The 26679-nt window shown below is 37.8% G+C and overlaps 1 protein-coding gene across 4 annotated transcripts; it reads right to left on the bottom strand.

The window, feature by feature from the left end:
• Positions 1 to 3879: 3879 nt before the first annotated feature.
• Positions 3880 to 17260, bottom strand: PGN (Tetratricopeptide repeat (TPR)-like superfamily protein). Of its 4 annotated transcripts, none has more exons than XM_039023475.2 (4): positions 16972 to 17260; positions 8099 to 8789; positions 6124 to 7459; positions 3880 to 4585 (listed from the first exon to the last, which is right to left on the bottom strand). In XM_039023475.2, exons 2-3 carry the CDS (start codon positions 8708 to 8710, stop codon positions 6254 to 6256), a joined length of 1818 nt encoding a protein of 605 aa, XP_038879403.1. In that variant the 5' UTR covers positions 8711 to 8789; positions 16972 to 17260; the 3' UTR covers positions 3880 to 4585; positions 6124 to 6253. The 4 variants fall into 4 exon arrangements, with proteins under 4 accessions (XP_038879403.1, XP_038879404.1, XP_038879405.1 ...); XM_039023476.2 differs by lacking the exon at positions 16972 to 17260 and adding an exon at positions 5655 to 5728 and having other exon boundaries at positions 8099 to 8857; XM_039023477.2 differs by lacking the exon at positions 16972 to 17260 and having other exon boundaries at positions 6124 to 7298; positions 7398 to 7459; positions 8099 to 8857.
• Between the last annotated feature and the right edge of the window lie 9419 nt (positions 17261 to 26679).

Below are 26679 nucleotides of genomic sequence, written 5' to 3'. Positions count from 1 at the left end.
CCAAAATTCATCATTTTCGGCATCTTTAAAATTTTTTGGTTCAATTTGAGAAACAAAAGCAAGATTATTAAACATATTGAGAGAAGAACGAGTTTTCACACCTTGTTCGAGATCACCAAGAATTAATTCTTTGAGATGGAAGGAGCATACCTCCACTCTTTAGGCATGGATGAAGAACCAACTTTGTTCTTTTCGATTAAGCTCACCTCTTGCTTACTTGAAACAATTTCCTTGCCTTTGTCACTAATAAGTAAATCTCCAAAATTTTCTTCTAAAACATCACTATAAATACACTCATTAGAAATAACATTGCAAGATCCATCAAATACTACATGCATAGATTCCTCAATTACTAAAGTTCTTTTATTGAAAACTCTATAAGCTTTACTAGTAAAGGAATAGCCAAGGAAAATACCAACATCCGTCTTAGAATCAAATTTTCCAAGTTTTTCTTTGTTATTCAAAATAAAACATTTGCAACCAAAAACTTTGAAATACCCAATATTTGGAATTTTGTTATGCCAAAGTTCATAAGGAGTTTTATCCAAAGAAGGTCTAATTAAAACTCTATTTAAAACATAACAAGCAGTGTTAACGGCTTCGCCCAAAAGTATATAGGTAAACCATACTCATGCAACATTGATCTAGCAAATTCTTCAAAGTACGATTTTTCCTTTCAACTACACCGTTTTGTTGAGGAGTTCTTGGAGCGGAGAAATTATGAGAAAAACCATTTTCTTCACAAAAAGTTTCAAAAGCATTGCTATCAAATTCTCCTCCATGATCACTCATAATTTTAGAAATCAAAAAACCTTTTTCATTTTGAACTCTTTTTGCAAAACTAGAAAAACTTTTCAAAGCATCATCCTTATGTTTTAGCATAAAAACCTAAGTAAATCTTGAAAAATCATCAACTATCACAAAGGCATAATAGTTCCCTCCAAAACTAGTAATTCTAGAAGGGCCAAATAAGTCCATGTGTAATAGTTGAAGGGGTCTAGTTGTAGAGATTACATTTTTAGATTTGAAAGAGAAATTAGTTTGCTTACCCATTTGACAAGTATCACAAACTTTGTCTTTTTCAAATTTAAATTTGGGAAGACCTCTAACCAAAGAATTCTTGAAAATATTTGAAATTAAGTGCATACTAGCATGTCCTAGTCTTCTATGCCATAACTAAGAATCATTATGCAAAGCCGATAAACATTTATCATTAATAGGACAATAATTCAAATCAATAGTATAAACATTTCATCTCTATTTCCAACAAATATAACTTTTCTATTACTAGCATTTTCAATGATGCAATTCTTTTTATCAAACATAACTCTAAAACCTTTATCACACAATTGACTAATACTAAGTAAATAATGCTTCAAACCATCAACCAAAAGTACATTTTCAATTAAAATAGAAGATTCATTACCTATATTACCTTTACCAATTATTTTACCTTTCTTGTTGTCACCAAAGGTTACAAGACCTCCATCCTTTTTGGAGAGAGAGACAAACTTGGATGTGTCTCCTGTCATGTGCCTCGAGCAACCACTATCCAAGTACCACTTGTTTTTCTTAGAGGCTTTCAAACAAACCTCATCATTTTGTTCATCCTTTTTGTCACTATGAGCCATGAAGCAAAAATTGGCCACTTCTTCATTAGTATTCCCACTTTCGCTTTCATCGCTATCATCCCAAATAGCTTTCTTTGCTTTCTTCTTGGATTTTTTTGGATGATTTGAGAAAAGGAAATCGGTTCTAATATGACCCGACTTCTTGCATTTATAGCATATTACCTCATCCTTTTTGCTCTTTTCACTTTTTGACTCTTTTTGGTTAGAGAGATGCTTCTTGAATTGCTTCTTTCTTTTGATGAAGTTCTTATACTTACGTGAAAGATAGGCAACATCATCTTCATCAAGGTTATCTTCATCTTGGGAATCAACTTCTAAAGAGATGGTCTTTAAAGCTATACTCTTTTTTTTTTTTTCTTTTTCTTCTCATCCTCCATGTTTTTCTTGATCTTTATCTCATGCGTCAACAACGAGCCCATGAGTTCATCAATGGAGAGAGATTTGAGATCCTTTGCCTCTTGAATGGTATTGACTTTAGGCTTCCATTGTTTAGGCAAAGACCACAATATCTTCTTTATCTTCTCAAGATTTGAGTACTTTTTCTCAAGTCCTTCTAAAGCATTGACAATGTTAGTAAATCTAATACATATCGAAAATAGTTTCATTTTCATCAATTTTAAACATTTCATATTGATAAACTAATATATCAATTTTTGTTTCTTTTACTTAACTAGTTTCTTCATGAGTAATGTCTAATTTATCCCATATCTCTTTAGCGATTTTGCAAAAAGACACTCTATTATACTCAACTTCATTCAAAGCACAAAATAAGCAATTAATAGCTTTTACATTTAAAGAACATGTTTTCTTTTCATTTATTGACCATTCTTCCTTGAGTTTTATAGTGCTAACACTATCAACATCTTTTGTTGGAATTTTAAAACATTCCTCAACAATATCCCATAAATCATAATCAATAGAAAACAAGAAAAATCTCAAGAAAAATCTCATTCTATTTTTCCAATAACTATAATTAGTACCATTAAAGAAAGGAGACTTTGTAATAGATTGACTATCGGTAAAAGGGATAAAATCTAAAGTTGTCATAGCTCAAAAACAATTAAGTTTATCAAGAAATAAATATTTCAAGAAGAGCAACCCGCTCTGATCCCAATTGTTAGATCGATATGGCAACCCTAGAGCGAAGGTGAATAGAGTTTAATTAAACTTTTTTTTTCTAAATTAACCCAATTAAACTAATTAATACATTTTTTTTTATAAATAATAAGAAAATTTTAAATTAAGCAATAAGTAAGATGACAAAAAATGTGATAATTTAATTCTATCAAATTTTAGCAAAAAAAATAAGAACAAACTAAAACATACAATTGCTTAAATTAATTGCAAAAATAAAAATGAAAGAGTTAGAGAAATTTTTATAGTAGTTCGATTAAACTCGACCTACTCCACTCCCCAAGTGTCTCTTGGGAATTTGAATAAAATCTTTTCGACTCTTTCCACGGATTAGAGCCCAACTGTTACACTATCGCTCCTTTTACGGGTTCAAGAGCAAACCCGATCATTTCCACGATTTAGGATCAAACCATTACAAATGTTGGAATTTTTGAAGAACACAATACAACTCTCACTAGAGTGGATTTACAAATTTAAGCACTCAACAAATTTATCCTCACAATACAATAACACTTTCTCAAGAATAAGATGAAAAGAAAAATTGGGAACTTAGAGAGAGCAATAATGAAACTTTTGAATTTTGGAGAATTATAAAATGTAAAATTTGTTAGTTTAAAATTTGGAGAGGAAGATGGTTTAAAATTTGTTAGTTTAAAAATCGTCTTCGTTTTAGCTCCGATTTGAGTGATTCAAGAAATGTTGGAATCGTTGTTCCGAGCTTTACGCTATGGACATATTAAAACACTAAGATTTTCAGTAATTAAAAATTGAGTTTGTTATCATCAAAACATTGATTAATTAATTAATTTGAGAGTAAGGGCCAAAAAGCCAACAAACATAGCATTCAATTCATCGCATAGTAAAAACGCATCACCTTCCACGAGCAATAGAATAATAAAAAATTTAAGAGTATCATTAACTAATTCATTATCAATTAATATTTCTAAACTACCAGAATTTGAGCTATTTTGTTTTAATATTTAAAAGCAAAAATGATCAGTATCTTACATTCAACCTTCCAATTTAAACAATTAAAAAAAAAAAAGACTAAAAAAAGCAGAATAATTTCCTAGTTTGAACTTCCTTAAAGACTCTTTATCAAACAAAAGAAAAGTAAAACACCAATCAAAAAGACTCATTAATAGAGTATTATTGCAACAAAATAAAGAATGTTGTTCAAGCAAAATTAGACAAGTTGGCTGGGGCTTAGGTTCCTTTTCACTAAAAGACCTAGAAATGACACAATTACCTAAAAAGTTTCTAAAAAGCGTGTAAATGACACTTTGACTGTCAAAACCTAATAAAAAAAAATACAGAAGAGCCACTTTCGCTCTCAAACCCTCCTAAACAGTGCCAAAATAACATTTTGACTATCAAAAACCTAAAAAGTTCGTAAAAAGTACCTAAATGTCACTTTGACTCTCAAAACAACCTAAAAAAGATACTAAACCGACACTTTGACTCACAAGTCCACCTAAAAAATGCCTAAATATCACTTTGAATCTCAAAACCACCTAAAATGTTTCAGAACAGGGCCTAACAATTTTCTTAATGAGAAAACTCAATGGAGTAAAGTTGGTCATTTTACTCAATACAGTGAACTCAACTAACAGTTTATGACATTTTAAACAACAGATAGGAAATCTAACGACTTTCTTCTCACCAAACTTCAAAATAATCATAGACATACCGATGCTCGGATATCAATGATCAACGATGCATTTGCAAACGGTTAGATGGTTCATTTTGCTAGGACCAAGTATGCTCCCCATATTTCATCTTCAAGTGGTAGTGGTTGAAACCAATGTCCAAGTATTCGGCTGCACAAAAAATTTGTAGGAACATTCATTAAGCATAACTTTCCTTGCTCTCCAAACTATGGATATATACACAATTATGAATAGAACAATGAAGGGAGAAAAACTAGAAGAAACTGTATAAGAAATTATAGAGATATCATGAGGTCTATAAAATTAGCACACAATCAAGAAGCTATTGCAGCTACTCGTGAAGTTCTAATTAGTTAGAGTGGTGATGATTGTTCAAAATTTGTGATGTATTTCATGGAAGTTCAAGTATGATTTTTGCAAGGTGTGAGTAACTTCCATCAAATCACTAGTTTTCAAATGGAAACTAATCCATAGTTTTGAAGGAGTAACTAAAAAGTGTCTAAAATAACCCTTTGACTCTCAAAACCACCTAAAAAGTTTAAATCACATTTTGACTCTCAAAACCTCATAAAAAGTGCTTAAGTGCTATTTTGCCAATCAAAACCACGTAAAAAGTTCCTAAAAAGGGTCTAAGTCACACTTTGACTCTCAAACAACCTGAGCTGTTTGGGACGCTAAGATGATATAGGATGTGAGGAGTTCTGATCGAGTATGAACGATCGAATATAATCGAGTATGTTTAAGCATGGAGATGATATACGATACACGGAAGGAAAATGACGGTGAGATACGAAACACGTTCAGAAAATGGGCCTACAAATAATTAAAATCGGTGAGATAGGATAATGGGCCTCCAAACACTGAGATGATATAGTATGTGGGGATATAACATCTCATGCTGGGCCCCCAAATAGCCCCCAAATGTCATTTTGACTCTCAAAACTATCTTAAAAGTGCTTAAGCTTTGGTTCTCAAAATCACCTAAAAAATTTTAACAGAGATGTGTAACCCACCCTTTGAAACTATAAATATATCCTAAAGTTCCCTAAGCGCCCTTCAAGACCGAAAAATAATTCAAAACAACCTTAAAGTGGTTACCATTATAAGTGTAGGAACCACAAAACATGTATACTATAACAAAGAGCATAATCCTGGTGAGTGGAAAAATACTCTCCTAAGAGTCGCATAGCCTTCTAACTTCAAATTTTGTAACACATACCAATTCTTGGTTGCTTCTCAAACTAGTTAAACTAGCCACCAAAAATCACCCGCACCCACACCAAGCAAGTGAACCTGATTTATTCGTTAAAAGTCACCCGTAGAGAGTTAGTCAAGAAAATCACCACAATGCTAAGCAAGTCCCACCAAGAATAAGAGACCCAAGCACTATAAAACACGGAAACATGCATACAAATCAAAAGTTTAAACTTGTTGTAAAACAAACAACTTTACCTATAATAATTTACTAAAAAGTAAATCTCACATCCTATTATTGTGAACTTAGTTACAAAAATCAACATGACTCAAATGATAATTTACACTCAATATAAAACATCAAGTGAAAACAAACAAAGGTTTACATATGTCGAGGAAACAAAAGCCAATATGCGGAATATTTTACTAAGTGAGAAAATATGAAGTTCTGACCAACAAATTCTATTAAGAACGTGGCAAAGATGGATCCTTACCTCATTTGCTAATATCATTTTCATCTTCTTGTTTCAATCATGTTGACAACGATGTTTCTGGAAAAGGAAGCATATGATATTCCAAATTTCATATTGTTTCATGAAGTCTTCCCAGTAATCATGTTCTGGTTTAAGTCCCTTCTAGATATTCTACTATGTAATCCAAATCTGTCACATCCCCATCTTTCATATGCCAAATAAGTAGTTCGATAACCTTGTGCACCCACTCTATGTGAGGGCCCGTCTTATCTCCAACCACAAAACTATAGACTTCATTTCTGATTTCAATCCAACTCTTACCCGCTTCTTTCCTGTTGACCATCCCTTTCATCAGCTTCCTCATTTTGGCGAACTCGCCCCATTTACCTTCAGCTGCATATATATTGGACAACAGCAGGTAAGTCCCCGCCATGTTTGGCTTTGTATCCAATACTCTTTGAGCTGCCAAATTCCCTAGATTGGAAAGTTCATACGCTTTACAAGCTCCAAGAAGAGCACCCCAAACAGACTCATCAGGTTCAAATGGCATGCTCTCAACAAGTTGAAAAGCCTCCTCGACTCTCCCAGCACGGCCAAGCAAGTCCACCACACACCCGTAGATTTCTTGATCTGGGTTTAGATTGTAAACCTCCAGCATAGATCTAAAATATCCTAGTCCCTTGTCCAAAAGTCCAGCATGGCTGCAACCACTTAGGACTGCCATGAATACAATCCGATCAGGTTGAATTCCACTTTGAACCATTTCATCGAACAACTTCACGGCCTCTTTCCCATATCCATGTGCCCCATAGCCAATCATCATGGTAGTCCAGGAAACCAAATCTCTTTCAGGCATATCACAGAAGAGTTTGTGTGAATCATTTATGTTTCCGCACTTTGCGTACATGTCGATAAGTGCATTGATCAATGCTACATTCTTGTCAAATCCTCTACGAACAATTCCACTATGAACTTGTTGTCCACAGCTTAAGACCGCTAAATTGGCACAAGCAGCTGTAATACTTGTGAATGTAAAGCAATTCGGTTCATAGCCTTCAGACCCCATTTGTAAAAATAAACTTAGAGACTCACTGGAATCTGACCTTTCATATCCCGCTATCAAGGTGTTCCATGTAATTAAGTTCTTGTGGGTCATTTCACAAAAGCATCTTTTTGCATCACATAAATAATTACACCTGCAATACATGTCGAGTATTGAATTCATTACTGGAACATCACAATGGAGGCCATATTTGGTGACTGCTGCATGTATTTGCTTTCCACATGAATACGACCTGATTGAAGCACAAGCTCTAACCGCAATTGAAAAGCTGAATGAGTTTGGTTCAACATCTTCCTGTTGGCCAAAGCATTCATTATTACATAAAGATAAACAAATTGTGATAATATTAAGGTTAAATTGGAATTTTGGTCCTGAACTTTCTGTGTTGTCTTCTATTTAGTTCCTATACTTCAAACATGTCTAATATTTTCTTAAACTTTCAATTTAGTATTTGATAATTTCTTATCACTAAATTAGCTTAACGCATGTGTGGCATGGTGACAGTATTATTTTAGGATTATGTTTGAAATTAACCTACCTATGATCCTTAACTAATACACAGTTAGCGTGCCGTATGAGTGTTAAGAAACTATTAAAAACTTTTTAAAGTGCTAAGATTAAATAGACACAAGCTGCAAGCATGAAAAGTTAAGAGCTCATTAGAACTTTTAAAAATAGATAGACTAAATAAACATAACTATAAAAGTTCAGAAACCTATTAGCCAAATGTTTAAAAATACAAGGCCTAAATAGACACAACTTAAATGCTTAGGAACCATACAAGGCCTAAAATCGACACAACCAGACCTGTTATATAAACTAATATTAATAACTCAACACAACTGTATAACTTATGTATAGTGCGCTCGAGAAATCGAGTACGGGACTTCCTAAATGTAAAATACATTGCTGGAACAACTATAAGATTGTTACCAGTAACATTTGCCTGAAAGCTTGAAGCCCACTGTAGCCATCAACTCTGTGAGTCAACCCTGCAATCAAAGTAGTCCATGATACAGCAGTCTTCAGAGGTATATCATTAAACACAGTCAATGCATCATCCATGGTAGCACAAGAAGCAGCATACATGTCCAAGAGAGCATTCTGCACGTACATCGACCTGTCAATACCATTCTTTATTACAAGACTATGAGCCAAAGCCCCACATGAAAGAGCCTTCATGCCTTTGCAAGCCTTGAGAACACTAGACATAGTGAAGGCATTTGGCTGAATTTCACTCCTCAACATCTCACAGAACACACTCCACGCTTGAGGGTAGTGATTGCAAGAGGTAAACCCAACAATCATAGCAGTCCAGGCGACCACATCTCTTTCAGGCATTTCATCAAACAGGTTACAAGCTTCTTTGGTTAAGCCTTTCTCGAAGTATGATTTGATGAGATTTGTGGCCCAAATGGATGGTCCTTTTGGTGTGAAAGATAGGTTTGATTGTAAGGTGGAGTTGCTTATCCATTGAAGAGAGTTTCTTACCATCAATGGAATTGGGTGGAAATGAGTGGAGGATGCCAGTTTGTTAACACTCATCCCTATTTTTTTCTGATCAAACCCCGGAGAGCTTCAATTCAAAATTTATTGCACTAGCTTTGTGTAACAACCTGACTTTCTGAGATCTCTAATAAGGAGTGATTACCACATGTACGTAATTTTAAAACGATAACTAGTTGACAAATTTGACATAAAATAAAATTCTCTAAATAAATAAATGATTGTCAAGACAATTTAATGAACGTCAAAGCAAAACTTTTGTTCGAGGTCCCTAAAAATGTTAATGAAATGAACCATTCAAAATTCACAATGTGCAATCTATCTCAAAGCCCTGCATCAAAACATCAAATCACTTAAAAATGAAATTGAGCAGAAAAAACATAATAAGAAAAGGATGATTATTTAAAAATACGCTGTAAGATCCTGATAGACCCCGATCAAGAAGGTGTACGTTTGAAAGAAGGGCAGAATGGACAAAATGATGTAATACATAATGAATGAGCAAAGTTGTTAAATGAGAATATGAATGGGTGATTATGTGGGGACCAGGGATCTTTCTGTTATTAGGATTATTCTCACCTTTCTATTATTTCACCATTCTGTATTAGGTTTTTTTCCTTACCTTAAATAGGATGGGGGAAATGATAATCTTTTTTGGATTTTTATTGAGAATAACTCTAAGAGCTTGTAGAAGGGAGGGAGCCTCGGCTTCCTTGGCAGTTTAGCCCAAATTGTGAATATATAAACCGAGTCCTATCACTTTGGTATCAGAGCCAACGTTCACTTGGGAATAGTGAAGAAAATGGAGGCTCATATTTCTGCAATTGAGGAACCGTTGACCTTGCTACAAGTAGGAATGGAGGCTCGAATGGATCAGTGGTTTACTGAGATGCAACAAATGACAAATAACCTCATGGCAACTTGATTCGAAACTTTAGGCGAGATGATGGAACAAAAAATGTTGCTCGCGCTCGAAACATGGTCAAGAAAAAGGGATACTACGGGTGATGGTGGAAGCACCGGCTCGTTTGAACGAACGGTGGCGGAAAAAGGAAAACAGATAGTAGGTGAGGAAAGCAATAAGAAAGGAAGCTCGTTCGACAGAGAAAAGAAAGTACCATTGTTCGACATGCGGTTACGGAAACTTGAGATTCCAAATTTCAAAGGGGGAGGTCGGAGACGATCTGCTTGGGTGGTTCCATCGAGTGGAGCGGTACTTTGTCGTCAATCACTTGTAGGAGAAGGACAAGATTGAGGCTGCAGCCTTGTGCTTAGAAGGGGAAGCACGGGAATGGCACCAATAGGAAGAAGAACGGACTCTGATGGAAAGTTAAGCGAATTTCAAAGGACATATGCTATTTGTTTCTTGTCGGCGAAGGAAGATGATCGTCGAGCCCAATTTTTGACCCTGAAACATGATGGGACGGTGAGAGCTTATCAATGTCGGTTCAAACAACTCTCGGGGCCCTTAAAAGACTTTTTCGATGAGACGTCGGAAAGCCAATTTGTTAGTGGGCTGAAGGAGGACATCCAAGTCGAGATACGGATGTTTAAGTTAGTGGGCATTAGAGAAAAAATGAGGATGGCCCAATTGATCGAAGATACAGAAGAAGCCCGAAAGAAGAAATGGGGAGGCAAAAGTCCAAGCCCATCTACCAAAGCAACCGTATCCACAGCGACTTCGGGTACGGATTCAACATCGAGTCAAACCAATTCAAATAATACACCCACAACCCGGACAATCTCTCTTGACCCTAGTCGCAACACAACAGCCTCCTCAAATTCAGTGCCCTTGCGAGACGTGAACAACAAAACATTTCCTGTCAACACCTATAAACGATTGTCTGATAGTGAGATGCGAAGCCGCAGAGACAAGGGGCTTTGTTACCGGTGCGAAGAACGATACAACTCGGGCCACCACTACAAAAAGAGAGAGTTGAACCTGTTAATCCATCCTGATGAAGAGGAAGAAATCGCAGTCAAAGAAAGCACAGGAACAGAGGATACTGAAGAAGTACCCCCGGCTACATTAGAAAATATGGTGCTAGACCCCATGGAAGCGAAAGTCGCTGAATTATCACTGAATTCCTTAGCAGGGCTTGATTCTCCAAAAAGGGTAAAATTGGCACCTTAGGGGACAAGGATGTGGTAGTGTTAATTGACAATAGGGCATCCCACAATTTTATTGACGAAAAGCTAGTTAGCACATTCAACCTTCCTCGCTCACCGACTTCCAGCTGCGGAATTATGCTCGACATGGGAAAATCCGTTCAAACAAACAACATTTGTAAAGGTCTGATCCTTAATCTTCCAAATTTGACTATAATCAACAACTTTTTTCCTATACCTTTGAGGTGCCGATGTGGTGTTAAGCGTCCAATGGCTTATGACCTTGGGGCGTGTTGAATGTGACTGGAGCGCATTGGAGATGGACTTCCAAGTGGATGGATGGAAGGTACATCTGAAGGGAGACTGAAGCTTGGTAAAATCCCAAATTTCCTTGAAGTCCATGATGAAACATATGATGGAGGAAGGCGAAGGGATCCTCCTCGAGTTAAATGCAGTGGGGGTTCTACCCGAAGAAGAATTTCCTATTTGTGATTTGATCAACGAGTATCCTGAAATTCAGGAAGTTTTGCAACAATAGCAATCGGTGTTTAAACCAATTGTGGGGCTACCGCCGACACAACATCACGACCATGTTATTGAGCTAAAACCGGGGGAGGGACCGATCAATGTTCACCCATATCGATATCCTCAGTTTCAGAAGGACGAAATTGAGCGACTGGTGGTGGAGATGTTTTTTTTTTAAAGGAAACGGGTCATTATATTAATATATAGAGAAGAGTCAAGGCTCAGAGTATAAGAGGGTTATACAATGAGCAAAAACGAAAATATAGGACTTCTTTTAGGATCAGGAGGTGCACTCGGGCGTCTCAACTAGGTTGACACCCCCTTAGCACCCTCATCACATCCAATGTAACCACAGAGGGGAGAAAAGACACTAAAAAGAGTACAACTCAAGGAAACAATAACCGAAAATCAAGCCAAAACAGTGGCCTAAAACAGAGGGAAATAATTAAAGAGTTCAAAGATACTAGGGGGGAAGAACTAGAATAAGTGAAAACAGATGTCCGGTTTGAAAGGTTCGGAGAGTATGTACCAAGAGGAAGCTTGACGGCGGGCGGCATCAAGGCGGTCTTGGCATCCAAGAGCTTTGTTGTGAAAAATCCTTTGATTTCTTTCAAACCAAAGGTCTGCCAAGAAGGCTTTTATTGCATTACACCAGAGAAGACGGATGGGGTTGTGGAGATTAGGGCCAGTTAGAAGTTGTAGCACATTGCCTTTGAAGTCGTTGCACATAATCCATGAAAAGTTGAAGAAGCACAGCAGTTTTTTCCAGCACCAAGCTGAATAAAGGCAGGTGAAAAAGAAGTGAAGGGAGTCCTCATTGTGTTGGAGACAAAACGGGTGGATTGAGGGTGAAAGGGAGGTTGTTGGCTGCTTTCTTTGAAGAACTTCAGCTACATTCAGCTATCCGAAAAGCATAATCCATATGAGAATATTGACTCTTCTAGGGCTTTTTGTCTTTCAAATGGCCGAGTAAAGGGACTTATCCAAAGGGGGGAAAGGGGAGAGGTGCACTTTAAGGGAGCTAACTGTATAAAAACCAGTGGCTGAAATAGACCATACCCTTTTATCAAAAGAGTGAGAAGGACTTCTACTTGCAATTTTCCCCATCAACTCTTGAAAGGCCAGCACTTCTTCATCTTTAAGCAGTCTTCAGAAGGAAATGGACCAAGAAGCTAAGCGGTTGTCCCAATGATCAGCAACTGAACCATTGGGAAACATGGTGATTCTGAATAGGCTTGGAAAATGGGTACTGGAGGGGGAAGATCCTTCCCATGGATCTAACCAGAAAGCAATTCGGCTGCCATTACCAAGTTTGAAAGTGGCCAAGGATTCTACCTTAAGCCAGGTCTTTGACAGCAGGCATTATACAACCATGTACCAGCCCCTTCTCCAATCCGATTTTATTGGTTAAGAAGAAAGATGGTAGTTGGAGGTTCTGCATTGATTACCGAGCACTGAATCAAGCAACAGTCCCTGATAACTACCCTATTCCAGTTGTGGATGAACTACTTGATGAGCTCAAAGGGACAGTAATATTTTCGAAGATCGATCTTAAGTCTTATTATCATCAAATACGAGTTGCACAACAGGATCCTTTAGAATGCATGAGGAGCACTACGAGGTCTTGGTAATGCCATTTGGTCTTCGAAATGCTCCTTCCACATTCCAATCGATGATGAATGACATTTTACACCCTTTTTTGCGCAAATTTGTATTGGTTTTCTTTGATGACATTTTGATATGTAGCACTTCTGTTCATGAGCATACAAATCACCTGTCTGTGTTGCTACAAGTCGACTGAGAATCCACTGGTGGCCAATTTTAAAAAGTGTACGTTTGCAACCTCGAGAATCGAATACCTTGGTCATGTGATATCGGCTAAGGGGGTGGCAATTGACCCATCAAAGATTGAAGCTATGGTCCCGTGGCTAGTTCCAACGTTAGTAAAACAATTGAGGGACTTCCTTGGATTAATAGGGTATTATCGAAAGTTCGTGCTTAACTACAGTTCCATTACATCCATCTCAACCACAAACGGTTGTGTGAAGTCCGAAAGGCCTAAAACAGAAATCTTGGTCATGGCTTTCTTTAAAGCCTCAAAAGACTTTTGTGCCTCCGCAGTCCACAGAAACTTGTCTTTTTTAAGCTGTCGCATGAGAGGGAATGCATCCAGCGTGGGAGTACGAGCTATACTAATGCAACAAGGTCGGCCACTCGCTTTCTTCAGTCATGCTCTACCCCTAACGCATCAGTTGAAGGTTGTTTATGACGTGAATTAATTGCCATTATGTTGGTTGTTCAGAAGTGGCAACCTTGTTGGAGCATTGACTTACAGTACGCACAAACTAGGAGAGTCTCAAATTCTTATTAGAATAATAGGTAATCGCGGGTGAATACCAGAAATGGGTGGCAAAGCTAATTGGCTACTATGTCGTAATTGAATACAAGAAGGGATTAGAGAATTCAGCTGTTGATGCTTTGTCTCGAGTACCAACAGCCATAGAGTTGGCAGCGTTGAATTGTGTAGACAATGTTAATCCAACAGTTTTTCATAGTCAAATCAACCAAGACGAGGAATTAAGGACAATTAAGGGGCGATTATGGCCGGCGAACCATTTCCAAAATGGCTATCCGTGAAAGAGGACTTACTGCTTTACAAAAACATAATAGTGTTGCCTTCAACTTCACCTACAATTCCTCTTGTATTTCAAGATTTCCATAATAATTTAGTGGGGGCACAAAATGGGACAGTCAGAATGTATCAACATCTCAAGAAGGAGTTTTTCTGGAAGGGGATGAAAGCAAATGTACGGTCCTTCATGGGAGATTGCTTGGTTTGTCAGCAAGCTAAATATCTATCATTGGCACCCGCAAGGCTTTTGCAACCCTTACCCATACCTAAGATGATTTGGGTTGACATTAGCATGGACTTTATTGATGTCTTACCAAGATCAGAAGGGCATAATTCAATAATGGTTGTGGTAGATTGTTATCAAAGTATGCTCATTTCATCACCCTACGACACCCTTTCCCAGCAACTACATTGGCTGGAATATTTCTTCGAGTGATAGTTCGATTGCATGGAAAACCTCGAAGCATCGTTTCAAATGGAGACGAGGTCTTTACGAGCTTATTTTGGGAAGAATTGTTTAAGCTAACGAGGACACTAAAACAGAGCACTTCGTATCACCCACAAACCGATGGCCAAACAAAGGTCGTCGATCGAGGATTGGAGACGTACCTATGGTGTTTTACAATGGACACTCAGGTTAAATGGTCAAAATGGTTAGCTTGGGCCAAATATAATTACAACACATCCTACCATACTTCATAAAAAAAATCACCCTTTGAGGTAGTATACAGACGACCGATACCCTCATTGATTTCATATGAAGCTAGAACTGCAGTAGTTGGTGAGGTTAATGCTCTTTTGAAGGAAAGGGACGACATGTTAAAACACTTAAAGGCCACGCTTGAACGTACACAACAACGGATGAAATCGTATGTGGATGCCAAACGACGTGAGGTGGAATTTTAAGTTAATGAGTGGGTATATATTAAGCTCAGGACATATTGACAAAGCACTTTGTTCATTCATAAACACCCAAAACTGGCCCCTCACTTCATCGGCCCTTTCCAGATCAGTGCACAAATCGGTCCCATGGCATATAAGCTTGATCTACCAGCTCACGTGAATATCCACCCAATTTTCCATGTGTCTCAATTACAGAAGGCAATGGGGTCAGTACTACCGAGGATCATCGCCCCCAAAACATGGCAACACAACGAATCCCTACACCCTCAACCAGTCGCAATGTTGGGCATTCGAAAGGTTGGCACCACTGTGGTCTCTCCCACTTGAGGTTTTAATCCAGTGGGATGGCATGTCTACAGAAGAGGCTACTTAGGAAAATGACACGTTCATTGCTGAGCAATTCCCTGATTTTCACCTTGAGGACAAGGTGATTCTTTAGGGGCGGGTAGTGATAGACCCCCGATCAAGAAGGTGTACGTCCAAAAGAAGAATAAGTATAGTAAAGGGCATAATGGAGAAAATGATGGAATACTTAATGAATGAGCAAAGTTGTTAAATGAGAGTATGAATGGGGGATTATGTGGGGACCAGGGATCTTTTTGTAATTAGGATTAGGTTTTTTCCTTTCCTTAAAAGAGGGGGAAGGGGGGTTGATCATCTTTTTTGGCTTTTTATTGAGAATAGCTCTTGTAGAAGGGAGTGAGCCTCGACTTCTTTGGCTATTTAGCCCAAATTGTGAATATATAAACCGAGTCCTATCAGATCCCCACTATAAGGTGGAACTATGCAATCACATACAATCATGAGTTTGAAAATTATTAAAACTAATGGGATCTAACACACATAGCCAACACCAACCAAAATTGTGTCATGTGTCAATCCAGGCCAGAACTATCGTTCCAGACTAGTTGTGTCATGTGTCATTCCAAACTAAAACTTTGTCAATCTAGACATAAAGTTTATCAAGTTTGAAATTCCATGTAACACACATATGGATCCCACATAAAATCACAATTCATGCTAAATTAGTATACATGGTTGCATCTGACGTAATCAATCACATAAAAGGGCTTGCTTAATCAACAAGTCAACTACACAGACATTATCACATCAATTTTCCTTGGTCGAGGACATTCCAATATAGAGTCATTTACTAGTAACAAACAAATTTATCCCTTTACTTGGCTCAAGGACATTTCAATAATAGAGTCACTTACTAGTAACAAACAAATTTATCTTGTGGATGTTCTTATTAAACAGGCTCCTTGGATAACTTCGGCCCCTAACTAGTGTGTTTTATGTCGACATTGTGGCGAGTCCATTATGCACCTATTGATTATTTGTGATTATGCCCAATCTTTTTGGGAGAAAATTCTAGCATGCTTCAATTATCATGTGGTTTTCCCAAACGACCCCTTATGGGCCATCCGATCAAAGATAAGAAAGCGTTCTTCTGGACCTTTATCACCAAAGCCTACTTTTGGCTCATTTGGAATGAGCAGAATCATTGTATCTTTGAAGATAAAGAGTCTAATTTTACTCACTTCTTTGATCACCTTTTGTATACATCGCTCACTTGAAGTAAATTCACTCCCTCTTTTTTGTGATTACAACCTTACCTCTCTCATTAAACATTGGAATAGCATTATGTAATCAGTCACTGCATTTTTTCCTTTTGTAATTTCATACCATCAATGAAATTCTTATAATGTTTCTCAAAAAAAAAATAATAATAATAATAACAACAATTAAAATTATTAAATTATTAAATTATTAAAAAAAAAAACCTTTACTGGCTTAGAGAAATCTTGAATCAACCCTAAACATGAACCAAAAATTAAACTAACCTCTAGGCCCAATTCAAAACATAAATTCATTCTAAAAGTCGGCTTAATCCAAATCCACCCCAAAACTTAAAACAAAATTCCAACCTAAACACAAACCACAAAGGGTTATAAACTCTATTTCAAGCAACATTAAACCAATCCAAAAGGGTTTCGAAGCCTTAGAATTTACCAAAAACGTCCAAACGACCCGTTTCCGTTGCTGGACAGTAAAACAATATTCAGTCCAAAATCTAATTGGTGATCAAGATCTACTTAAAAACAATCCAAAACACCCAAAAACTCACCCAAAACACTGATTCCGGCGACGGCGGCACTGAAGACTGCGAACTCAGGGGAAGGCAGCGGCACAGCGTCGGGGGGTGGCTGGCAGGCGCTGAACGAATGGTAACTATGATGGAGACGAATGGAAGAGGGGCTTCACCGGCGGCGGACGGAAACGGCACGGTGAGACGATCGGTAGCCGGCGACGAGGCGTAGCGATCGACGGCGGTTGGCTAGGCTCGGCGTCAAACGTGCGCGGTAGCTGACGGACGAACGGCTGACTTCTCGAGAAAGAGAAAAAAGTTTTCAGATATATATTTCTTTTCTTTTCGAGTCAAACTCAAATCAAAACCGGTAGAGGAAAACATTTTTTTTTTTTTGGGTTATTATTTATAAATATTTTGATTAATTTTCTTATAATTAAAAATAGCTCCTTATGAGAAATTTCAATTTATAATAGATTTAAAAAATGAAGTCAATTATTTGGTATTACAAGAAATTGAATGATTTTAAAATTCGAAAGAAAAAAACTTTTTTGACTAAAATGCTCAGATTTTACAGGATTTCGTCGGATTTGAAAGTAAATTACTTAATTAATCTTGTCAAGTTCTAATTTTCAATTAACACATCATAGTTAAAAACCTATATTAGTAAATTCATAATTTTTTTTCATTTTCAGTTACCATCTAAACACAAAATTTTAAATACATTCATTTCAAATATTTCTCGTTTAAAACAAAGTAATTGATTTAAAATCATTTCTCAAATTTTAAATCACAGGATTTAAAATCGTTTCTTAAACTTTCTTGAATCCAAACGTAGACTTAGGGTCAAAATACAGTTCAATTGGCATAGGAGTGTTAGTAACCAACCTTTCAAAGTTGTTTAAGGTGCAACTATTTTAATTTTAGTTATAATATTGTGTTTGGAGTGTAGATTATTTTAGTGTTTAGGTTTTTTCAACCATTATTTCTTTTATGTAATTACATTTTTTATACTTCAATCAAAGAAAATAATTTGATTACATTTTTTATGCTTTGTTATTTTTATAACTATAACTATCCATACTGATCATTAGTGTCCTTTTTGTCGGAAGCACTAGGAATCATCTACCCATCTGATATGAAAATGTCAAGTTATAAGGGATCCATGGCTTTTCTTTCTTTAAACTAATATTAATACTCTATGTGATGTTAGGACGATGTGGAATAATTGAAAAAACCGTGACTCAAATACCACTTCAGCTAGTTTAGTTTACATAACTAACTTTATCTTGTAATGGTAAAATGGTATGCGTTATAAATACCACTGATCAGAACACAAAAAAAGGACCATCGTACTTTCTATTTTTCTGTAAACAACAATTGCTGTAAGCAATCTTCAAGTGAGAAAAAAAGTATATATTCCCATGGACGTAGGCTTATTGGCCAAACTATGTAACTCTATATGTTTCTTCTTCTTCTCTTCATCTTCTTTCAATCTTCATTTGTTTCTCTGCAAATCAACGAAAACACGAACTTGTTATCAAATCATAACGTTTTCAGAGTATCAAGTAGCATCGAGTCAAGATTTTCCATCTTCGAGTTGCTTCGAGTAAAGATTAATACTCATCGAGTAGGATCGAGTAACGATCAACACTTGTCAAGTTCCATCGAGCGAAGAACAGAACCAAATCGAGGATAGAAGGAAAATTCCATAGAGTAACGAGCAGAAACTCATCGAGTAATGAGTATCTACACATCGAGGATTTAACAGAGCCTTCCTCAGCCATTTCTTCACCATCTCAGGATTGATCTTGATTAATTGGGCCTATAAAAGGTAGTATAACCCAACAAAATTTGGTATCAGAGCGTTTGAAGATCATCAAGATCAACATTCTTGAAGCATCAAGATACTCAACAAAATTGTTCTTGACTTCTTTCTAAGTCAGTGATGGTTGTTGCTAGATTTGAGATAGAAAAGTTTGATGGAAAGGGTGATTTTGGTCTATGGAAGGTCAAAATCAAGGTTATTCTTGGACAACAGAAAGCTCATAAAGCCTTTTTAGACCCATCGACTCAACCACCTATGTTAACAACTCAAGAAAAGGAAGATATGCATCTTGAGACAGGTGATCGATCAAGACACGACTTACAAAATGTGGGTCAAGCTGGAAGGTCTCTAAGCAACTAAGGATCTACCTAACAAGATGTTTTTAAGGGAAAAGTTCTTCACATTTAAGATGGATTCTGCTAAAATACTATTAAACAATCTAGATGAGTTTAAAAGGATAGTTTCTACGTTCAAGAGCCTTGGCGAAAAGATTGGCGATGAGAATGAAGCCTTTATTTTGTTGAACTCTCTACCCCAAGCCTATAAGGAGATAAAGAATGCCTTGAAATATGGCAGAGAGTCAGCCACCACTGATGCCATTATTTTAGCATTAAGAACTAGGGAGTTGGAGCTTCATACAATAAAAAAGGAATGGCCTGGTGCAAAAGGGCTATTTATCAAGGGTAAAAACAAGCAGAATCATTCTGAATGGACTAAAAAACAGTATGGTGAAGAGCATTAACCAAAAACCAAACTGAGATGTAATTACTGTAAGAAGAAAGGACACTTAATGAGGGATTGCTATAGCTTAAAACGGAAAAATCAGGAAAAAGAGAAGGATCAGAAAGGATAACATGTAGAAGCCTCAGTGGCTGAAGGGTCCTATTTCTATTATGATGTTTTAGCTTCTACTAAAAACAAAACCAACCAAATAAGTCCTCTTGAGAAGTATGACTGGGTACTTGACTCTGGTTGTATCCATCATATGACACCCTTTAGACTTTGGTTTAATACCTACAAGGATGTGGATGGAGAATTTGTGTACATGGGGAACAATAAAGCTTGCAAAATCAAAGGGGTTGGTTCAGTATCCTTAAAGCTAAAGGATGGATCAATCAAGCTTCTAAAAAATGTAAGACATGTATCTTTACTCGAAAGAAATTTGATATCTCTGGGTATGCTTGACTTCAGTGGGTGTGAGTGCAGAGGAAAGAATGGAGTCCTAGAAGCGATTTAGGATTCTAAGGTAGTGTTGGTTGGTGAAAAAGTTAATGATCTCTATATAGTAAGAGGAGTAGAGATGATGACTAATTCCTACACTATTTCAATAGCAAACTTGACAGAGGCAGACTTATGGCACAAAAGACTATCCCATATCAGTGCAAAAGGGATGCAAGCACTGTCTAAACATGGTATACTACCCACAGAGACCAGTAAGTATCTTTCCTTCTGTGAACACTGTATTTTAGTGAAAGCTACCAGACAGAGCTTCACAAAATCTCAGTATACCACCAAAGAAATATTGGACTATGTTCATTCTGACCTATGAGGACCATCTCCTACACCAAGTCTCAGTGGTTCAAGGTATTTTCTAACCTTAATAGATGATTTTTTCTAGGAAGAGTTGGATATACTTCCTTAAAACTAAGGACGAAGTATTTAGGAAGTTTAAAGAATGGAAAACTATGATAGAAACACAAACATCTAAAAGGTTAAAATACTTTAGAACTAACAATGGGTTTGAATTTTGTAATGAAGATTTTGACAGATACTGTAGTGAGAATGGTATAACTAGGCATAGGACTGTGAGGTACACACCTCAACAAAATAGGGTTGCTGAGAGGTTAAACAGAACTATAATGGAAAGGGTAAGATGTTTGCTTTCTGATGTTATCCTTGAAGGATCTCTTACCGAAGAGTTCCATGAGCGCGTTCAGATTGCTCTAATTTCACAGTGACCAAAATACACAATGTACATTCAAACACACAGTTATACAAACAAACAGTCAATTAAAGGCATGCTTTAAACAAAATACACGAGGGAGAGAGATGCCATACCAGTTGAAGACGTTCTTCAAACTTCGAAACTCAATGCAGCGAAAACCTCTACCTGATCAACCAATGCCTGAACAACTGCACGAACATGAATGCCGTGGGGACGACACCACCAGAAAAAAGCCCCAGGTATTCTCGGAGTGAGAACCCAAAGCGTGGTCTTTGGTGAATTTGGTAGAGGAAGGAGGAAGAACAGAACGTGTAGGCGATAAGTGATGCATTGTGAATATGATGAAATAATGATGTATATTGCGATGGTGGTGTATGCGTTGCACATGTAAGTTTTCCTAGTAAAATCCAAGTATAAATCCTACTAGGTTGCCTGGTAAATCCAGGGTCGAACACAGGGACTACTGAGACAATATGTGTCAGTAAGTTATGATTCCTTTGTGGTAACAAAAACAATAAGTTGGTTGGTATGTTATTTAAAATATAAATCCTATGCGGTGGAATTAAGGAAAGAGTTGATACCAGAGAAAGTTATAATGAGTATGCGGGGAACAGGTTGAGAAGGGATTTAGCTAACATTTTCTAAGATTGCGTTCAAGCTATGCGATCATGCTACACACACAACAACAACAAATCATCTTCCAATGCAAATGCCATAGTTCCTATTTCTAGGACGCATGCGATATATACGATGATGTCGATAGGACTTATTCCTAAGTCTCTATTCTTGTCTATGTGATGATGAATGATGCACACATACACAAGGTGACCGCATACTATCATATCCTATCTCTAGGGTGCATGCGATGCATGATAGAAAAATAGAACTTATCTCTAAGTTTCTATCTCTTGCTTATGCGGTTCTAACCTGACTTTCCCAAGCCTAGATTCTAACCTAACTCTCTCAAGTCTAGGTTCTTTCTTTAGACTACTCTCTCAAGTATCTCTAAAGGGTGATAGGTGCATACATAAGACAAGATGATCGCATGATCTCAAGTCTAGGTTCTTTCGTTGGTTTTGTCCGTCGCTCACTCAGACTTGGCGGCTCGAGTTCTTTCATGTTTTCTTCCAACGCGAGGACTTCACAAACTTGGGTCGCTTCCTCTTCAGACAACTCTATTTTGTTCAGTCGACATTCTTCATTATCTGGGAACTTTAATGCGTTTAACACATTAAACTTCACTTCCTGATTGTCTACGTGCATGGTCAATTCTCCCTTGTGCACGTCTATTAACACTTTCCCAGTGGCTAGAAAGGGTCGTCCAAGAATAATTGGTACATCCCTGTCTGCTTCATAGTCTAGGATGATGAAATCTGCTGGGAATATGAAGTTGTCAACTTTTACTAGAACATCTTCAATCTTTCCTTCAGGGTACGTGATCGTCTTGTTAGTGAGTTGAAGAGTTACAAAAGTGGGTTGTGCTTCACAATTCCCAATTTCTTGAAGATTGAGAGTGGCATGAGGTTAATGCTTGCTCCCAGATCACACAACACATGTCCCACGTCCAACCCTCCAGTTGAGCATGGGACTGTGAAGCTTCCCGGGTCCTTCTATTTCTTGGGTAGTCTGTTGCTAACTAACGCATTGCACTCCTGCATTAGTGTAATTACTTCTGTCTCGCTAATTCTCCTTTTCTTTGTCAAAATATCCTTAAAAAATTTGACGTATTTTGGCATTTGTTCCAAGGCTTCTACAAGTTGAATATTGATGTGCAGTTGCCTCAGGAGTTCAAGAAAATGCTTAAATTGTTGTTCATCATTCTTCTTCATCAAGCGTCTAGGGAATGGTGCGTTCAGCTGCACCGTAGGTTTCCTGCGTTAGACGTGCTTGGCTCCGAATGGCTTCTGGATTCAGGCGTCCTTTCTTCTTGATCTTCTAACGTCGTTGGGCGTGTGTTGAGTTCTTTTGAAGGATTGTTGGTTCTTGTGTTCATGGTTCTTTCTTCAAGAGCTTTGCCACTTCACAATGTCACCGCATGACATTGCTCTTTTCGATTGTTATTCCCTAGGGTTTCCGTGTTGCTAGGCAAGACTCCTGGCTGCCGATTCTTTAACTCACTGGCAATCTGCCCCACCTGCATCTCCAGATTAGGTTTTCAAGTGAAGATGTTGAACTCGACGCATAACCTCCTCTATTAAAGGATTGTTGGTGTGGCTGCTACGTTGGCTAGAATCCAGGCGGCGGTCCTTACCTTTGCTGCTGGTTCACCCCTAGGCGGTGTGGCTTCTGTTGATTACCTACCCAAGAGAAATTTGGATGGTTCCTTCATCTGGGATTATATGTGTTTAAGAATGGGTTATTTTTAATAAAGCATACCGATTACGGATTTTGTGGACAATCAGAGTAGGAGTGGGGGTCTTCATAGCCCACACAGCTAACCATGGGCTATACGAATGTTTCTACCTGATTTACCTTTTGCGAGTTTGATGCGTTCCCCAGTGACATATTCTGCAAAAGGTTTGTCATAGTAGCCACTTGTGCAGAGAGCGTAGCTATTGCGTTAGAGTCAATAGAATTCACATTCTGAGATCTCCTCTTCCTTTCTGCTTTTGCATCTTAAGTGTCATCCACTCATTCCATATTATGCTTGGCTATGTAATCCAGTATTTCCTTAGCTTTAGTATAAGATTTGTCCATGATACTGCCAATTGCAGCTGCGTTGGCTACCATTTGAGATGCTCTATTTAATCCGCTATAGAAGGTCTCCATCTAGATAGTTAATGGTAATCTGTGAGGGGCAATTCTTGACTAATCCTTTGAAGCTCTCCCATGCGGCACTCAAGGTTTCAAATTCTTCCTGCTCGAAGTTCATGATCACTCTCCGCCTCCTTGCATTTGTGGTGGGTGGGAAGAATTTCTGCATGAATTTCTCCACCAACTTTTCCTAGGTCGTGATCTCTCCAGGCTTCAGACTTACCCATTGCTTTGCATCATCACGCAGAGAATATGGGAATAAAGATAGCCTGATAGCTTTTGGAGTGATTCCAGGAATCACAAACGAGTTGCACGTCTCCAGGAAACGTTTCATGTGGGCGTGAGGGTCTTCTCCCTGAGCACCCCCAAATTGTCCAGCTATTTGGAGCATTTGTAACATCATAGATTTCAACTCAAATCTTGTCCCATCTGGCATTGGATATATGATCCCTGGTGAGAAATCATACAATACAGGAGATGCATACTCCCTCATGGGACGCGTACTACTGTTTGCCATTATGATAGGATTTTGCATAGCGTGGGCTAGCTGTTGAGCTAAGTTTTGATTCGGTTCGTCCGCCATTTGTTGTTGCCTGGTTTGTTGTCTGAGCAGTTGTTGCCTTAACCTACGGTGACGATTAGATCGATTTCTTCGTCGAAAGGTCCTTTCAACTTCGGGGTCGTATACAAGTTCAGGAGTGCTTTCCCTGCTCATAAACGTTTACAAGCTTTGGCTTAGCTCGTAATACTCTCTCAGTTGAAGTTTTCCTACAAAAGATACAAGCAAAATTTCTGGTTAGTTTTTTTGCTAAATCCCCGGCAACGACGCCAAAAACTTGTTCGTTGATTTCGTGATTCGAGCTTAGGAGTGTATTGTATAAAATAATTGGATGAATAAGTGTAAATATGAATGATGCGTTGATGCGTTTATGATGCATTAGTAACGTGTTTATGCGTTAGTGATGTGCAACAGGACACATGACACTCCTCTATTGACGTTCAAGTTTTCCTGAATCAGATCCAAGTATAAATCTAACTCAGGTTCCTGGTAAGTCCAGGGTCGAACTCAGGGATTCAGATTAAAGCTAACGCAGACCTTCGTTGTAACTGTTGTAGAGATATCCTAAGTGTATGTAGAAGTGAGTTATTTACACTAAGCTGTTGTGTGTGTGTGTGCAAGAAGATACAAAAGGGTCGAGTAGAGAATGATGGGTCGTGTGAAAATGGAGTTTAATGCAAGTGATATGTGTCGATCTAAGTTGGATGTACACAAACAAGAATATGATGCGAATGAGATGACTTGTTTATCTCCATTTATGCGTTAGACTCTATTCGACACTTCTCAATGCGAATATCATACAATACCTATCTCTAGGATGTATGCGTCAAACACAGGATGCAATAAAACACCAGTGTGTCTATCTCTAGATGTACTAAGCATTTCTAACTTGATGCTGGCTTACTTACTCTCTCGAATAGTTTAAGCTAAAGATGCTTTTACCAATTGATTTAGTTGGCTTAAGCATTCGAAATGGAATTTTGCATGAAGTTATAGATGCATCCAACATAAACAAGAAATAAACAATGGCAAAGTATGATAGATCAAATATGTGAATTTATAAAGAAACTGATTGTCTTTACAAAACCAATACTTAATCAAATGAGAAGATGAAAGCGATAAGTAAGTTGAAATGAAAGGAGTCAAGCCGCAGAGTACAATCTCTTGTCCTCTTTGGCTCGATTCTAGTCGTGTACAACCACTTGTGGATGAATTGGAAGAAATGTCTCTCTCGAGCTCAGCTTCCTCTACTTCTTGATTTGCGATGGTGGTGGTTCTCTTCCCTCTTGTTCTTCTCGGCACCATAGCACAGCTCTAAAGATCTAAGATTCTAAACTAAGATCAAGCTTCCGAACTAAGACTAAAACTCGGATAAAAAACTCCTTCCATCTAGTGGGATTTCTTCTATTTATAGGCGTCGGTCTTCTCCAACTTGATGATGGGCAGCATTAAATTCCATACCCTGGTCAGCCGCCTGACATTCAGATGCTTTTCAGACGTCGCCCACCGCAGATGCCCATTCTTGCAAGTGGTGATTTGACACAAATAGCCTGAATCAATGAATCTTCCTTGCGTTGAATCCCTCCGACGCATGCCCCATGCGTTAGACTTTACCTGTGGCACTTTTCTTAATCACGCGTTAACCTTTTTTTGAGATCCTGCAATATCATGCGTTAGTGTCGCAGTATTTTAGCAATAAACATTCTTTTGCATGAGTTTGATAGTGTTCGAGTAATTCCATGCGTTTTTTCTAAAAATAATGAGATTTTATCATTAAAGACCCTAATTGTTCCAACTTTTGAGCCACAATAACTTGTATTTCTATAAGTTATCAATGTCTGCATGACACACGTGGAGGCAAGCCAAAACGAAAGTAAGTCGCCAGGATCAACACATAAATAAATGACCGCAACTCTGCTGCCAAGTAGGTATGAGTTTAGACTGAGAAAGAGTGCCTTGCTCGTAGTTGGATGTTCGCATGACACACATGGGAGTAAGCCAAAACGAAGGCGAGGCACTTGGATCAGTGCAAGGTCAGAGAAAATTAACAATGTCAAAAATATGCAAGGATAAAAATCAATTAACACCCCAGTGAAAAAGTTTTTTTGAAATAAATCATGCGATGTCCTGGAATCTAGTAAAGTCCTTTTTGAAGGTTAAACTTGTGGTTCCTAGGTCTTAGAAATATTTTAAGAAGAGACTTGAACAAGAATTAAGGAAATTTTGGTATGTTAGATTTGAATGAAGTATCCTGGAGAAATCCAGGAAAAGAGATTGCAGTCGACTTTCAAGGAAATCTTTAGCTTATGCTTGAGGACAAGTATTGTTTAAATTTGGGGGTGTGATAACGGGCAGAAATGCACATTATTACAGTGCTAAGTTATTAAAAAATGAAGGTTCGCGTTGATAAAATATGTAAGAATGCATCCAAAAAGCATTAAGTTCGTAACATTGTAGTCACATGTGTTCATCGCATAGAAACAGTTAACTTGTGTATTTTTGTGCAGAATATGCGTTGACGCAAGGTGGAAAATGCGATCACAAGAAATCAACGGTCGAGCGCAGCGTCACCGCAAGGCTTTGCGGTGATTTGTACTCGTAAACATCTGCTCAAGAAAGATTGCCGCATAGAGCCGGCATAAATTAGTGGGCGCATCTGGG

Source organism: Benincasa hispida, chromosome 2, assembly GCF_027475165.1.
Source record: "Benincasa hispida cultivar pf3 chromosome 2, pf3_genome.v1.1, whole genome shotgun sequence".
In the NCBI taxonomy this organism is placed as follows: domain Eukaryota; kingdom Viridiplantae; phylum Streptophyta; class Magnoliopsida; order Cucurbitales; family Cucurbitaceae; genus Benincasa; species Benincasa hispida.
Note: the sequence above shows the minus strand (reverse complement) of the source record. Positions and strands in the feature narration are given on the sequence as shown.